This window comes from Delphinus delphis, chromosome 15 (genome assembly GCF_949987515.2).
Source record: "Delphinus delphis chromosome 15, mDelDel1.2, whole genome shotgun sequence".
In the NCBI taxonomy this organism is placed as follows: domain Eukaryota; kingdom Metazoa; phylum Chordata; class Mammalia; order Artiodactyla; family Delphinidae; genus Delphinus; species Delphinus delphis.
Genome location: NC_082697.1, coordinates 474576 through 489144, shown reverse-complemented (window position 1 = coordinate 489144; position 14569 = coordinate 474576). Strand labels below are relative to the sequence as shown.

General features: G+C 59.1%; 1 protein-coding gene across 6 annotated transcripts in view; it reads left to right on the top strand.

Annotated features, from left to right (window-relative positions):
• RTEL1 (regulator of telomere elongation helicase 1) overlaps positions 1–14569 on the top strand; it is a 28597-nt gene that overhangs the window by 1371 nt on the left and 12657 nt on the right. For 5 of the 6 annotated variants that reach the window (XM_060033261.2, XM_060033262.2, XM_060033258.2 and 2 more), the window contains exons 2-12: positions 637–832; positions 1106–1199; positions 1707–1788; positions 1958–2018; positions 5312–5387; positions 5833–5917; positions 6210–6275; positions 6935–7085; positions 13038–13076; positions 13149–13227; positions 14096–14193. In XM_060033261.2, the coding sequence (XP_059889244.1) occupies positions 637–832; positions 1106–1199; positions 1707–1788; positions 1958–2018; positions 5312–5387; positions 5833–5917; positions 6210–6275; positions 6935–7085; positions 13038–13076; positions 13149–13227; positions 14096–14193 (1027 nt within the window). The remainder of the gene's footprint in view (positions 1–636; positions 833–1105; positions 1200–1706; positions 1789–1957; positions 2019–5311; positions 5388–5832; positions 5918–6209; positions 6276–6934; positions 7086–13037; positions 13077–13148; positions 13228–14095; positions 14194–14569) is intronic. The other variant, XM_060033260.2, reaches the window with a different exon arrangement.

The following is a 14569-nucleotide window of genomic DNA, read 5'->3' as shown; positions in this document are numbered from 1 at the left end:
CCTCTCTGCGCAGGTGGAATGTGAGTGAGGCCAAGCGATGAGGGCGCCCAGCTGAGGGCCTGGAGGAAGTATTTGCACACAGAGGGACAGGTGGCGCCCAGCCCTCATTAGGGGAGGTTGTTAAACCTCAGGGGGGTGCAGCCTGCTTTCTGCTGGGTTTCTGGGCACGCCCTCTTGTACCTGCCCAAGCCCCCAGCCCTTGAGGGCTGCCTCTGTAGCTGGGCCCATGTTCCCACTCCTGCGGCAGCTGGGGGCAGCTTTGCAGACATGGCTGTGTCGGCCCAGGTTTCCACTCGGGCTACCGGCCGAGAGCTATGTAGACTGTCAGGCTCCATGCAGGTAGTGTAACTGCTTGGATCCAGAATCAGAGTCAAACTCCCATTCTGGGGCTTGACCGAATTCGTCATCTTTCTGTTTATATTAGGCTGAAAAGTACCGTGGTATTTTGGGTAATGCTCTGTAAATTGTTTGCTAATGAGACCTGGTTTGAGAGTGGAGAGGTCCTGCGGCATTTTACGTCCCCTGCTGAGTGGGGGCAGAGCTGCCCCAGGGGCTGCAGGGCTTGTCTCAGGTGGGCTGTGTGGCCTGCGGAGCCTGCCCCTGCTCCCCCGTGACCCTGTTCCCCACCCCATTTAGAAAGTGAACGGCGTTCTGGAGAGCCCCACCGGCACGGGGAAGACGCTGTGTCTCCTCTGCAGCACGCTGGCCTGGCGGGAGCAGCTCCGAGACGCTGTCTCTGCCCGCAAGATTGCCGAGAGGGTGTCAGGGGAGCTCTTCCTTGACCGCGCCTTGGCGTCCTGGGGGAACGCTGCCCTGGAAGGAGATGTCCCAGGTGCTGCCCCTTTTTGCCCCTTTCCTGGTCCCGGGCTGGGAGGCGGGGAAGGAAGGGGGGTTGTAGCTGCCACGTCATTTCTCGCCATCCTGGCTGTAAACCTAGGGTCAGAGCCTTATGGCCAAATGAGGACCCTGCAGAGACCCACTGCACTCCTTCCTGTAGCGAGTATTGGGCATCGATGCTTAGCTGTCCCCGGGCCGAGTTAGCTGAGTGCCCCGGGTTAACTGCACACGTGGGCCGTGACCTGTCCTGTTCCCTTGTGCCGGGCAGTGTGCTACGCGGACGTCCCAAAGATCATTTACGCCTCCAGGACCCACTCGCAGCTCACTCAGGTCATCAGTGAGCTCCGGAACACCTCCTACCGGTAGGTCAGGCGGCGTCCACCCCTGCCTTGGGGTCACGGGGGTGTTCTGCCTGGACCCCACCCTGGGGTCGCGCCGTGCTCTGGCTGTGGGGCTGCCGCCCTGAGCTCCTCGCAGCCATCAGGGTGTCAGCTGTGGGCGTGGGTCAGGGCAGCTGCGCAGGGGAGGCCCTGCCCCGTGTTGGAGCCCCCAGCACTGCTGCAGGAGGGTTGGTGTCCCCTCCCCGCCGGCCTCCCACGAGAGGGAGGATGCAGGTGGCAAGGTCTCCCCGAGGCCTGCCCCAGTCTCTCGGCCTCGCCCTGGACGCTGACTCAGAGCAGGCCGTGCCACGGTGAAAGCCCCTCTCGAGCCTGGGGCGGACTTCCGCCCCAGCCACTCCCTCTGGCTGCCCGGGCGTGTGAGCCAAGCTTCCCTGGGCTCCCGGTGCAGCCCACGTGGCTCCTGCCGCTGGACAGCACTGGGGCCCCCGCCCTCTGATCCTTGGGCCCCCCAACCGTCTCCTCCACCAGGCCCCGAGTGTGTGTGCTGGGCTCCCGGGAACAGCTGTGTATCCATCCTGAGGTGAAGAAGCAGGAGAGTAACCACATGCAGGTGGGCTCCTGGGGCTCCCAGCCCGGCCTTGGTGGGTCTGCTGCTGTTGCGTGGGTGCTGCCCCTGGGGGACGGAGGGGTAAAGAGCTGGCGGGGGTGGAGCTGGCAGGGGGTGCCTGGCTGGGGCAGGGCTCGGCCGTCACACGAGCCCAGACCTCATGTTCACCCAGGTCCACTTGTGCCGCAAGAAGGTGGCAAGTCGCTCCTGTCACTTCTACAACAACGTGGAAGGTGAGAAGGCTCGAGGTGGTGCGTCCTGCCCACGGAGAGCTGCAGGGGGCGTGGAGTCTGGGCGCCTCTGAGGGCTGGGCTCAGCGGCTTCCTGGGCTGCTGGCTGCTGCCCCTCAGCGCCCCGCTCTGGGCTGTCGAGGTGCCTGAGCTCTGTCTCCTGACGACCAGCATTGGCGTGCGTGCAGAGGAGCTCACGCGGTGGGGCCAAGGAAGGGCCTGAACCGTGCCAACAGCATGCGTTGTGCAGAGTGCGTGCTCCCTTCTGGAGGGCTGGAAATCGGGCGCCTGCCAGTCAGGGGTGCCCCCCTGGGCGCTGGGTCTCTGGAGAGCATTTCGCTCGTGGTCTCAGCTGTTCTGGGGGAGTCGGCCAGGGAGGGGGTGCTGGAAGCCCCTCCACGTGTCTTTCCCGTTGCTGATTCTGTGGTGCGTCCTGTCACTGCCGCCTGTAACTCGGCGGGTGTGACGTGCCCTGAGCCCCTGGGGTCCTCCTAGTGACTCCTCCAGCCTCATCCAGAAACGGATGAGAGTGGAAAGCGCAGTGTTTGTGACAACGGCCGGCCCAGGTGCGGCGTGGTTGTGTGACCGCAGGTGCCCAGGGCCCTGTGAAGGGGACCCTTTGTCTCCTGTCACTGACTTTCTTGGGGCCCGGAGTGGAGGGGCGGCACTGGTGCCCTTGCCTCCGAATTCCTGCTTTTCCGCCTGTGGCTGCCCTTTGTGTCTGTCAGGACTTCTGGAGCCGGAGGTGATGGCAGAGAGGCTTCTCTGTGGTGTGGCCTGGGGGCGGGGTCACGCTCCTGTGGGGTCAGGGTTCCCTCTGTTTCCTGCCTCAGGGTTGGGACTCAGACCCTGCAGTGAGCCGGGCCCCAGAGAGTTCACATCGGTGATTCGCAGGGCACCAGCGGGCCAGGCCTGTGCTAGGCAGTGGGTCAGGACAGCAGGACGGTCCCAGAGGCCTGAGCTGGGAGTCCCAGCGCCCTTGGAGAGAGGGAGGGGGGTTGCCTGATGCGGGCTTGGGCTCTGGCGGGCCGGCTGTGGGTAGGGCTGCACGGCTTGGCCTCTGGGGTGATGACCCAGGGTCCCAGGCTCATTCCTCACTGCCTTCCCCTTGGCGGTGTCCCTTGGTCTGGTGGCGCCGAGGACCCGCAGGACAGCAGTGAAGTGTAAGGCTGAGGATGGCCTGTGGCAGCTGTCGTGGCCCCGGGCTGGAGACTGCTGGCCGCCAGCTCTGCTGTCCCGTCGGCGTCAGGCCTGTGGGTGTTGGGTCGCCTGAAGGCTGCTCTCTTGTCCTCGTCCCCCCGCTGCTTGGCCCTCTGCCCTCAGTCCTGCCTTCCCACGGGCCCTGGTGTCAGGCCCGTGATGCTCGACGGAGCCGTCCCCCCTTTGCTGCACTGTGGCTGCCTCCCCTGTCCTTGTCCCTGGCAAAGGGGGTTCCAGGTGTCCTGTTGGTCACAGGCCAGAGCCGTTAGGGTGTGAACCGCTCCAGCCACCTTTCCACAGCAGCTTGGAGTGGCCAGCTTGCCCACTCTGCTGGATCAGCCCTCACCTGCAGGGTCCTGTCCCTCACCTGCAGCACCCCTCACCTCATCTGGAGGGTCCTTGAGGAGGGAGGGGCCGGGAGGCCAGGGGACGGGTGGGAGCTGGGGGGAGCTTCCCATCCACGGTGGAGGCACCCTTGGAGCTGCTGCGTGTTGGGCCCCTGGCTGCAGGCCCCTCCCCGCTGCCCCAGGCCCTGTGTGGCAGAGCAGGGGCTGTCCCAGCTGGCCTGCTGGCTCCGGCCTCTCTGTCCCCTCCCCAGTCCCTGCCCCTGCTCTGCTGTACTCTTTCTGCCTGTTCATCGAGGGCATCCACTCACCATAAACCGGTGCCCCCCGGCTGTCTCAGCCTCCTTTGCCAGCTGACGCACGGGATGCAGTGGGGTGTCTCTAGCAGGTGCCCAGGCCTTGCAGGGGGAGAGGAGTGGGCAGAGACCCCAGGAGGGGTCTGAGAGGCGTGCAGAGCGGAGCCCTGCCTGGCTGCGTCCCGCGGGGAGCAAGCAGTGTGGCCCGGCCAGGTCCCTCCCTCCTCTCCACTGTCCCTTCCTCTTCACTGCCCGCTCTTCCTCGCCCCCCCCTCCCCAGCCCCCCTCGCCCCAGGTAGGTGACTAAGCTGTGGGGCCAGCCTGCTGCAGAGCGTGCCGATTGGCTGGTCTGTTGCTATGGTGCTGCTGAGCGGATGGCTCTTCTTCCTTCCCCTGCCTGCTGCCTGGTGGGGGCACCCTGGGGGCGGTCACTGCAGAGGGCCTGTGTGTTCTGGTCTGTGCAGTTAAGGGCTGGGCCGGGTACCTGCCCCAGTGGAACTGGGAGCCGGGGACCTGTGTCCACATGGGGCTGCCCTGAGACTCGGGGTGCTTATTAGAGGAGACCTTTGCTCCCATCTACTGGGACAGGCCTGGGTGTCGCTGGGTTATAGTACTTGCCTGGCCGATTCCTACGGGCCCAACTGGGGGGCCTGTGTCCCTTCTTGAGGCCCGTCCCGCCCAGGGACACACAGCCAGCAGGGAGTGGGGCCTGTCTGGGCTGCATCCTGAGGAAGGGGCCCCAGGGCTGCAGGGCCTCAGGTGGGCTCTGCGCCTCCCGCCCGGGCAGCACAGGCAGTGACAGCAAGTTGTTTCTGCTGCTGGCCGTGTGGAGCCTGGCTTCCTTAAGAGGGAGACTCTGGGGCTCCCCTGGTGGCGCAGTGGTTGAGACTCCGCCTGCCGATGCAGGGGACACGGGTTCGTGCCCCAGTCCGGGAAGATCCCACATGCCGCGGAGCGGCTGGGCCCGTGAGCCATGGCCACTGAGCCTGCGCATCCGGAGCCTGCGCATCCGGAGCCCGTGCTCCACGACGGGAGAGACCACAGCAGTGAGAGGCCCGCGTACCGCAAAAAAAAAAAAAAAAAAAGAGGGAGACTCTGGGCTTGTTCTTGGGGGGGTGCGGTGAAGCGAGAGGAAGGGACTTGCTGCCAGACTGAAGCCTGATTGCAGGGCAGGTGCCCCGGGGCTCATGGGAGCCGCCCCGGCCTGGAGAGGGTCTGGTGGTGACAGGCTGAGGGCCAGCCCCCACCCCACCCCACCCTGGGGTCTCCTCTTGGTGTTCAGCCTCAGGCCTGCATCTGCCCAAGGCACAGAGCAGGGCTCCCTTGGGACTCGCTTTAGGCTTGGCGCCCTCTCCAGGGGCTGCCTGTTGCCAGGAGCCATTCCATCCCGGGTGCCTCCCGCGGTCTGGGTACTCTGGACCAGAGAGCCTGTGTTTACGCCCGCCCGTGTCCCCAGAGAAGAGCCTGGAGCCGGAGCTGGCCAGCCGCATCCTGGACATCGAGGACCTGGTCAGCAGCGGGACGAGGCACAGGTAACCTGCCAGGGCTGGGCTCCCTCCACGCGCACAGGCAGGCACGTTTCTCTCCTGAAGCATCGGAAGAAATGAGACGCTCCTTCCCAGCCCCCAGCCCCCTGCCCCCGCCCACTGGGCCTTTGTTCCTGGGACATCCAGCTCGTCCTCCACCTGACACTGCCCCTCCTCTCTGAAGCTGGCTACGACCTTGTAGCTTCAGGCCTCCAGTCGGGTGACACATGCCCGACTGCCCTGCTTCTCACCATCTCATCCACCTGCCCAGGATCAGGCTTGGTCTTTTTGTTTTTGTAGATTTTTAAATGAGTGACCCACTCACACGGTTGAAAACTGATGGTGTGAGGGGTGGCCGGCAAGCCTTCCCGCTGCCCCAGGCCGTGGCTCTCTCGCGCCCCGGGGAACCCTCCCAGCCTGCACTGTGTCCCAGCACCTCCTCTCCCTCCAGAGTGTGCCCCTACTACCTGTCTCGGAACCTGAAGCAGCAGGCCGACATCATCTTCATGCCCTACAACTACCTGCTGGATGCCAAGGTGAGGCCTCGGCCTGCGTAGCTGACGGTGCCTGATGGCAGGGCATGTCCCAGGCTCAGGAGGGGCCGGCGGAGCCCGTGCTGGGATCAGACCTTCGCTCAGAGCCAGCGCTCGGAGCCACAGCCCCTCACCAGCCCGAGGCTGTGACTCGTTCTGAGCTCTGGGAGTGTGTGGCCTGGTAGGAGTGAGGGGACCCCGCGCGGCCGGGGTCCCTGTCCCTCTCTCCAGCTGGACCCCGCGAGACCGCCTGGGAGCATCGGCCCCAGCCTGGCGTCCTCCTCTCTTGCTGTAGAGCCGCCGTGCATATGGCATCGACCTGAAAGGGGCGGTCGTCGTCTTTGACGAAGCTCACAACGTGGTGAGTGTCTGAGTGGCCTTCCTGACACCCCCTTCCTCCAGCCCACTTTCTTGTGCACAACAGCTGGGCCTTTCTGTCCAGACCCCCGCGTCCCACCGTCAGGACCAAGCAAAACTGGGCAAGGTGGGCTGCCGACCTGTGCCTGCCATTTGCACGCAAGACCCCCAGACCCTTCCTGCCATCTCATTCCTTCTCTTCCCTTTTGTCCCTGGTGGCTGCCTCCCTGCTGCCTGCCCGCCCTGCCCCTCCTGTCCTGTGGCCTGTGTCAGGGCCCAAGGACCCTTGGCTCCAGGAGTGGTGGACCTTGACCAGAGCACTGGAGGAAGGCCACCTGGGGAGCCTGGAGGGGTCCACAAGAGCCTGGCATCCTCAGCCTCACGGGGTTCCAGGCGGTTGTTGGCGTGGGGACGGTGGGCCCATGGGCCAGACTCGGCTTTCGAGAGAAGCTAGAAGCTAGAGTTTAGCGGGAAATTTTCTAACTATAAAATGTAGGCAGCTCAAGTAAAATTGTTTTCAAACACTGTCTGGGCCAGACATCCATCTCTGGGCCAGTTTGAGACCCGGCCTTGAGAACACAAGGGGCCTCTTGCTTCCCCTCCCTCTGCCCCCCGTCACCTCTGCCTCATCGAGCCCCGTGACGGGTGTGCTCGGGATCACAGGAGAAGATGTGTGAGGAGGCCGCGTCCTTCGACCTGACGCCCCACGACGTGGCTTCGGGACTGGACGTGATAGACCAGGTGCTGGAGGAGCAGGCCAAGGTGGCGCGGCAGGCACTCCACCCGGAGTTCAGCGCGGACTCGGCCAGCTCAGGTGCGCTCGCGGGCAGGGACCGCAGACCAGACGAGGGGCCAGTCTGCCCAGGGCCCTTCTTTCAAGTCTGCCTCAGGGGCAGCGCCAGCCTCTGTAAGAGTCTTCTTGGCCTCACAGATGGACGCGGGGAGGTGGGTACCGCCCAACCTGTCAGCACTCTCTCAAGTCCTTTTCACCGTTTCCCCGGGGGTGTGAACTTGCCTCTACTGCATAGAAGTGAAAACCAAGGGTGTCAGCCGTCATGACGTTTTGTAAGGACCCGCAAGCATCGTCCACAGGAACGGCGCTCAGCGAGTCATATCCCGCATTTCCCTTTTGCAGCAGTGATTGCAGCGTGTGTAGAAATACTTGGTGGACGCAGTTGGTTTGTCCAGACATTCTGCGTGGCCTTTGTTAGTGTTAGGAATCCACCTTTTGCTCGCCAGACCACTTTGTAGCAAGCGTTCCTACTGTCGAGTTGCTGCAGGTTCATAGCATTTGCGCCCGGTCCTTTGGACGTCACCCACGTCCCGTCGTGTCCTTCACACGAGTGTGGGGCGGGGCGTGAACAGCCTCAGCTTCCCGGTCCCTTTACAGTCACACACATGGGCAGACTCCAGAGGGCGCACAGGCCCCTTCTCCCGCCAGGCCACCTGCTTCGGCCCCCTCTGCGAGGGTCTCCGGGCCTCCTTTGACGCACTCACAGGCTGTGTTGGGGGAGAGAAGGTTTGTAAACGGCTTTGTGTGTTTAGCACAGAAGTTCTCAAACGTGTTGGCCTCAGGACCCTTTATGTCTTAAACTTTACGTTCTTTTTTTTTTTTTTTGCCGTACGCGGGCCTCTCACTGCTGTGGCCTCTCCTGTTGCGGAGCACAGGCTCTGGACGTGCAGGCTCAGCGGCCGTGGCTCACGGGCTTAGTTGCTTCACGGCATGTGGGGTCTTCCTGGACCGGGGCACGAACCCGTGTCCCCTGCATGAGCAGGCGGACTCTCAACCACTGCGCCACCAGGGAAGCCCAAACTTTACGTTCTTGAAACATACTGAGCTTTGTTTATGTGAGTTACATCTATGGATAATTAGCATATTAGAAGGAAAAACTAAATAACAAACTGTTACATGGCAATTTCCTAGGGCTGCCTTAACGAAGTACCACAAACTGGGAGGCTTCAACAACAGAAGTTTATCCTCTCAGTTCTGGGGCTAGATGTCCACGTGTTGGGTGTCAGCCGGGGTGGCTCCTTCTGTGAGTTCCTGGGGCATGTGCTCCAGGCCTCTCTGTCCCAGCTCTGGCAACTACTGGCAGACCTGGGCTTGTAGACGCCTCACTTCAGTCTCACTCCCATCTTCACATGGTGTCCTCTCTCATAGGGACGCCTGTCACTGGTTGAGGGCCCAACCCAGTTCTCTAGGACCTCATCCTAACTGACCATATCTGCAAATAAGGTCACATTCACAGGGGTCAGGGTTTAGGATTTGAACATAGCTTTCTGGAGGACACGATTCAATCCATGACCTGTTAACATAAATAACACTTTTTTGGAAAAATAACTGTATTTTAAAAATTAGAAGAGTGGCATTATTTCAGTTTTGCAAATCTCTTTAGTATCTGGCTTAATGCAAGGTAATTGGATCTTGTAACTTCCTGCTTTGGCTGACGTGATACTACGCGCCATGGCTGTATTCATTTCCTAGTGCTGCTAAAAGAAATTTCCAGACTTAGCTTAAGGCAACTCAAATGTATTACCTCATGGTGCCCAGAAGCCCAGGATGGGCCAGCAGCGCTCTTCCTTCTGGAGTCTGCAGACGGGGATCCGTTTCCTGGTCTTTTACAGCTTCTAGAGGTGCCATGTTGTTTGGCTTGTGGCCCCACGTCTCCGACCTCTGCTTCCTCGGTCTCCTCTGATTCCGTAAGGACCCTACTGTTCCATTTTGGGCCACCCCAGATGATCCAGGGTTATCGCCCCATCTCGAGGTCCTCAACTTCATTGCATCTGCAGGTCCCTTTTGCTGCGAAGCTGACCTATTCATGGGTTCCAGGGATTAGACCGCGGACGTGTGTGGGGACCAGTATCAGCCTCTGGGAAACTACACTGTATATTTGTGAGAGAAAGAAGGAAAAAGGCAAATCGTGTACCCATAGGAAGAGCAGCAGCGGCCGTAGCAGCACCACGGAAACAGGTTGGCCCTGCGGCCGTCCTGGGCAGGTCTCGGGCCAGGTCCCTTGGCCTGCTGTGCTCTGCTGCTTAGGTATCCTCGTGGACGCATGGTCCTTGCTTCACCGTCTTTACCTGCGATGGGAATTTCTAAGTCAGCTGCTTTCGACCCCGAACGCATGTACATGAGTAAATAGGTCAGCGTTTCTCCGGGGACGTATCTAGGAATGGATTTTCTGATTGACAGTCACGTGCATCATAAACCTTGCTGTTTTAAAATTGTCTTTTACTTTTAAAGTTGGATGTTGTTTTAGGACTTTTTTTTCTTTTGAAAGCCCAGTAATTTTGCTGCAGTTTGTCTCAGTGTTGATTTTCCGGATCGACGTATGATGACCTCTTTCAGCCTGTAGTTCCAAGTCTCCTCTTACCTGGGGGGATGTTGTCCCGCACGGCAGCGCTCACGGCCCGGCCTTGGCTTCGGTTTCTGCTCCAGGGATCATGTCGTGTCTCTTCCACCTGAGTTCGGAACCTGTTACTCTCTCAGATCCTTTTGTCTCTATTTTTCTTTGACTTATAAAAATTCCCCTTTTTCACTGTTTCTTTTAAGACGATGTGGCTTGTATCTACTTTTGTGTTCTTCTAACATAATCTTTATTTCTCAAGTGTTTTTTTCTCCTAGTTGTCTCTGAGTTCTGTTGCTTCATTTCTGAGCTTTAGAAAACCTGGCTCGTGTTGTCGTTTCATGTCTTTTTTTCTTTTTAATTAATTAATTATTTATTTATTTTTGGCTGTGTTGGGTCTTCGTTGATGCGCGCGGGCTTTCTCTAGTTGTGTCTAGCGGGGGCTACTCTTCGTTGCGGTGCGCTGGCTTCTCATTGCAGTGGCTTCTCTTGTTTCAGAGCACGGGCTCTAGGCACGCGAACTTCAGTAGTTGTGGCACGCAGGCGCTAAGCACAGGCTCAGTAGTTGTGGCGCACTGGCTTAGTTGCTCCGCAGCATGTGGGATCTTCCCGGACCAGGGCTCGAACCCATGTCCCCTGTGTTGGCAGGCGGATTCTTAACCACTGTGCCACCAGGGAAGTCCCCGTTTCATGTCTTCTATCCTGTTCCGACACCGTCATTTTCTGTTTTGTCACCAGCTCACAGATAACTTGCTACAGCTGCTGCGTGCCTTCCCCAGCCCCCGCGGCTGATGCTCTGCCCCATCTGACCAGCCCCCCACTGAGCGGACAGGTTCCCTGTTTCTCTGCCTCCTTCAGGGCGGTTGCCGGCCTGACACCTTTACTCTGTGTCTTAGCGTGTGTTTCCTGAGAACAAGGACATTCTCTTTGATGATCCGATCATAAAACCAGCATCCGTACTGCACTCTCGTCTAATCGGCAGCCGCATTAGAATTTTCCCAGCTGTCCTCGGTAAGGCCCGAAACACAGCCACCCCTCTGCCCGGTGCCGTGGTCTCCGGGCCTGTGAAGAGAAAGGCTAGTTACTTCATCGACTGTCCTACAGTTTGGATTTGTCTGCTGTGTTCTCGTGGTTGGATTCAGGTTTTGCATTTTGGTGGGAATACCGCGGACTTGCGTCGTCTCGCAGGTGATGTTGGTGGCGTTAACTTCAGTCTGGTTACGTGACGGCTGCCGGGTGTTTCTGCTGCGCGGTCACTGCTTTTCCATTTGTGATTCTGAAGTCACCTGTGGCATCCATTAATGAGTCGTCCCTGAAGTCATGATTTCTATGATGTTTGCAGAACGATGAGTCTTCTTATCCTCTCGTCTTCTGCGTGAGGTCTTATACTAACCTCCGCATCCGTGTCAGCATGTGAGTCCACGTGCTTAGGCACTCACCCCCACGCCCGTGTGCGTAGAACTGTGAGTTCATGCTCTCCCCCACCCCAGTTTTAGTCCAGAACCACGCAGTTATTCTTTTTTCCTCCCTTTCCACGTTTGTAACGCCTTTTGTGAGGAAACGAGCTTTCATTTTTTCTCAGTATCGTACTTAACTTGTTTGATCCTAGAACCCACAGACAGTTGTTTGAGAATTGCCAGCCCACCCACGATAAATGAACATCTACTCACTAGGTTTAATGCTTGTTCACGTCCTTTTCGTCATTGGTCTGCGACCACAGAGTGAAAACGCTCATTCAGAGGCTCCTTGGGTTGTTTCTTTCCGCTTCACTGGGGTCATATTATTCATTTTAAGCTCATTTGTAATGTTTATATTTCATTTCATAGTCCATTTTTTGCCGTTTATGTTGATCTTATTTATTTATTTTTGGCTGTGTTGGGTCTCCGTTGCACGTGGGCTTTTCTCTAGTTGCGGCGAGTGGACTACTCTTCATTGCAGTACACGGGCTTCTCATTGCAGTGGCTTCTCTTGTTGTGGAGCATGGGCTCTAGGCGCACGGGCTGCAGTAGTTGTGGCACGTGGGCTCAGTAGTTCTGGCACACGGGCTTAGTTGCTCTGCGGCATGTGGGATCTTCCCAGACCAGGGCTCGAACCCGTGCCCCCTGCATTGGCAGGTGGATTCTTAACCACTGCAGCACCACCAGGGAAGTCCCAGCAGGTGGATTCCTTTTTTTTTTTTTTTAAAGAAGGTGTTGGGAGTAGGAGTTTATTTATTTATTTGTTTTTGCTGTGTTGGGTCTTCGTTTCTGTGCGAGGGCTTTCTCCAGTTGTGGCAAGCGGGGGCCACTCTTCATCTCAGTGCACGGCCCTCTCACTGTCGCGGCCTCTCTTGTTGTGGAGCACAGGCTCCAGACGCGCAGGCTCAGTAGTTGTGGCTCACGGGCCCAGTTGCTCCGCGGCATGTGGGATCCTCCCAGACCAGGGCACGAACCCGTGTCCCCTGCATCGGCAGGCGGACTCTCAACCACTGCGCCACCAGGGAAGCCCTCCTTTGCCTTGTCCAGGACGGTTTCTCAGACCTCCCTTGGTGGTTTGGAGGAGGACTGCTCTGACGTTGTGTAGAGTGCCCCTTCATGGGGGTTTGGATTTGTGTGCCGTTTCTCCCCTGGACGTACAGGGGTGTGGGATTTGGGGAGGAAGGGCTCAGATGCGCAGGGCCCGCCTCACTGTATCTTATCCAGGTCCCTGCAGTTAACTCCGCATGACTTATGACCTTGATTGCCAGCTGAAATCGGCTTTGTCAGGGGCTCCAAGTTACTCGTCCCCCTCCTTCCACACTGTTCTCTTTGGACGGAGGTCACTCTGCACAGCCCACACCTAAGGAGCGGGGCTATTCACCCGGGTGTCAGTCTCCATGGCCCTGCGTTAGGCGGCAGCTTCTTAGAAGTAACAGCAACAGCACGAGCACCCAGAGAAAAAACAGATAAACGGGACTTAACAAAACCAAAAACGTTTGTGCGTCAGAGGACACCATCAAGAAAGCAAAGACATCCCACAGAACAGGAAGAAGTTTTTGCAAATAGCATATCCGATAAAGGATTTGTATCTAAAATAGGGAGGAAACCTTTTAACGACTCACAAAAAGACAACCCAACCCAATTGAAAAATGGGCGAAAGATATGAAAAGACGCTTCTTGAGAGGCACACAGATGGCCAGTGTGCACGTGGAAAACGGAGCCCATTGGTCACCAGGAAAACGTAGCTCAGAACCATGTCCATGTGCATAGCCACAGGGTCGCTCTGAAGGTGACCGCCCCCCTCAGCTCAGGCTGCTGCTTCCAGGTCAAGTTCCAGCCGTGTGGGTTTCAGAGCCTCTTCTGTCAGTGTCTTGCCCTCCACACCAGCATCCTGGCTCCTTAGGACGGGGTGGTGGAATTAGAAGGATGCAGACTTGTGCATTTGCGCTTTCCTTTGCCCAGGGCTGAACTTGGAGCTGGAGGACCTCGCGAAGCTGAAGAGTAGGTGCCCCTCCCCCCACCTGCCGTGGCCTGCCCCCCACAGCCCCGCCCTGAGAGCCTCTAACCCCACAGCGATCCTGCTTCGTCTGGAGGGGGCCATCGACGCCGTGGAGCTGCCTGGAGGTGACGGCGGCGTCACCAAGCCTGGGAGGTGAGAGACCTAGCAGGCGGCTGTGCTGGGCTCTGTCCCTCTGCAGCATTCCACCCCATGTGGCCTGGAATGTCACTGGGTCAAAATCCAGAGAGTCTTTCCGTCTTGGAGGTCCGGGAGGGTTTGGTTATCGAGAGTGTCGGCACCGCCACCCTCTTCTCTGGTTCACCTCTCTGTCTGCACTGCAGTTGCCTTTTAGAACGAGGCACCTGCCTCCGTGCCACCTTCTGTTAGGACGAAAAGTCACCTGGAACGTCTGAACGTCCCACAGGCCTCCGAGCCGCAGGGTTTGTTCCCCATGGGATGGTGGCCTGGGGCAGGTGTCACTCTCCTCGGTGCACCACTGCCAGCTGCGCTGGGACCCAGGCCCAGGTCTGTCGAGGCAGGGAATGTTCTGGAGCGCTGGGCTGCCTGCCTTGTCCCTGAGCCCCATCTGCTCCGCTCTGCTCAGGCCCTCACAGGGCCCGGTTGCTTCCCAAATGGCCCTGACGCCTCCCTGGCTCCCACACCCACAGGGCTTCCTCTGCAGCTTCCACTGCCCACCCTCCCTCCCGACTCTCCAGAACTGCCTTTTGGGTGCCCTGCCCAGAGCCACCACCTCAGGGAGGCCCTGATGACCTCCTCCTGGCCCCCATGCGGAGCCCGAGCCCCGAGCCCAGGCCTTGTTCTGGGTACGCCGGGTTCCTGCAGGCCACTGTCCTCCCCACTGAGGCTCCTGAGGGGAGAGGCCTTTCACCTCCAGGTTTGGGCCTCCCCGGAGGCCCAGAGCTTGTTTCTGGGTGAAGGAAACTTAAAATGCTTTTGGCTGTTAGGTTCCCAAAGTGCAGCCTCATCTCCTGCCAGGCCTGAGCTGCCTCTTTCCTCGTAGCTACATCTTTGAGCTGTTTGCCGAAGCCCAGATCACGTTTCACACCAAGGGCTGCATCCTTGACTCCCTGGACCAGATCATCCAACACCTGGCAGGACGTGAGTCCCCGGCCACCGTGTGCCCTGTGGCTGACTCCTTACTCAAGGGCGCAGCCTGACAGGAATTTGGCCCATGGAACTGCCTTTCTGATTCGGATGTTGAGATCTTAGCATGTTTGGTGGCGTGTGTCCTGTAAAGAGCGGTCTTCCCTGTTCAGCCCCTTTTAGGAAAGAGCGGTGAGGGGCGTGGGTGGGGCAGTGAGCTGTGGGCCCCACCACCCTCTCCCCCAAACCTCCTGCGCTCTGTTTCTGCCCAGAGGGCTTCCATGGGCCCGCTTTCCAGAGGCTGTGCCACGGAGCCCTCTGGTCTGACCGGGGGCGCCCAGCCTTGCCAGGCTCCTGGGCTCTGGGCAGCCCCAGCCTTATCTGGCTGCAG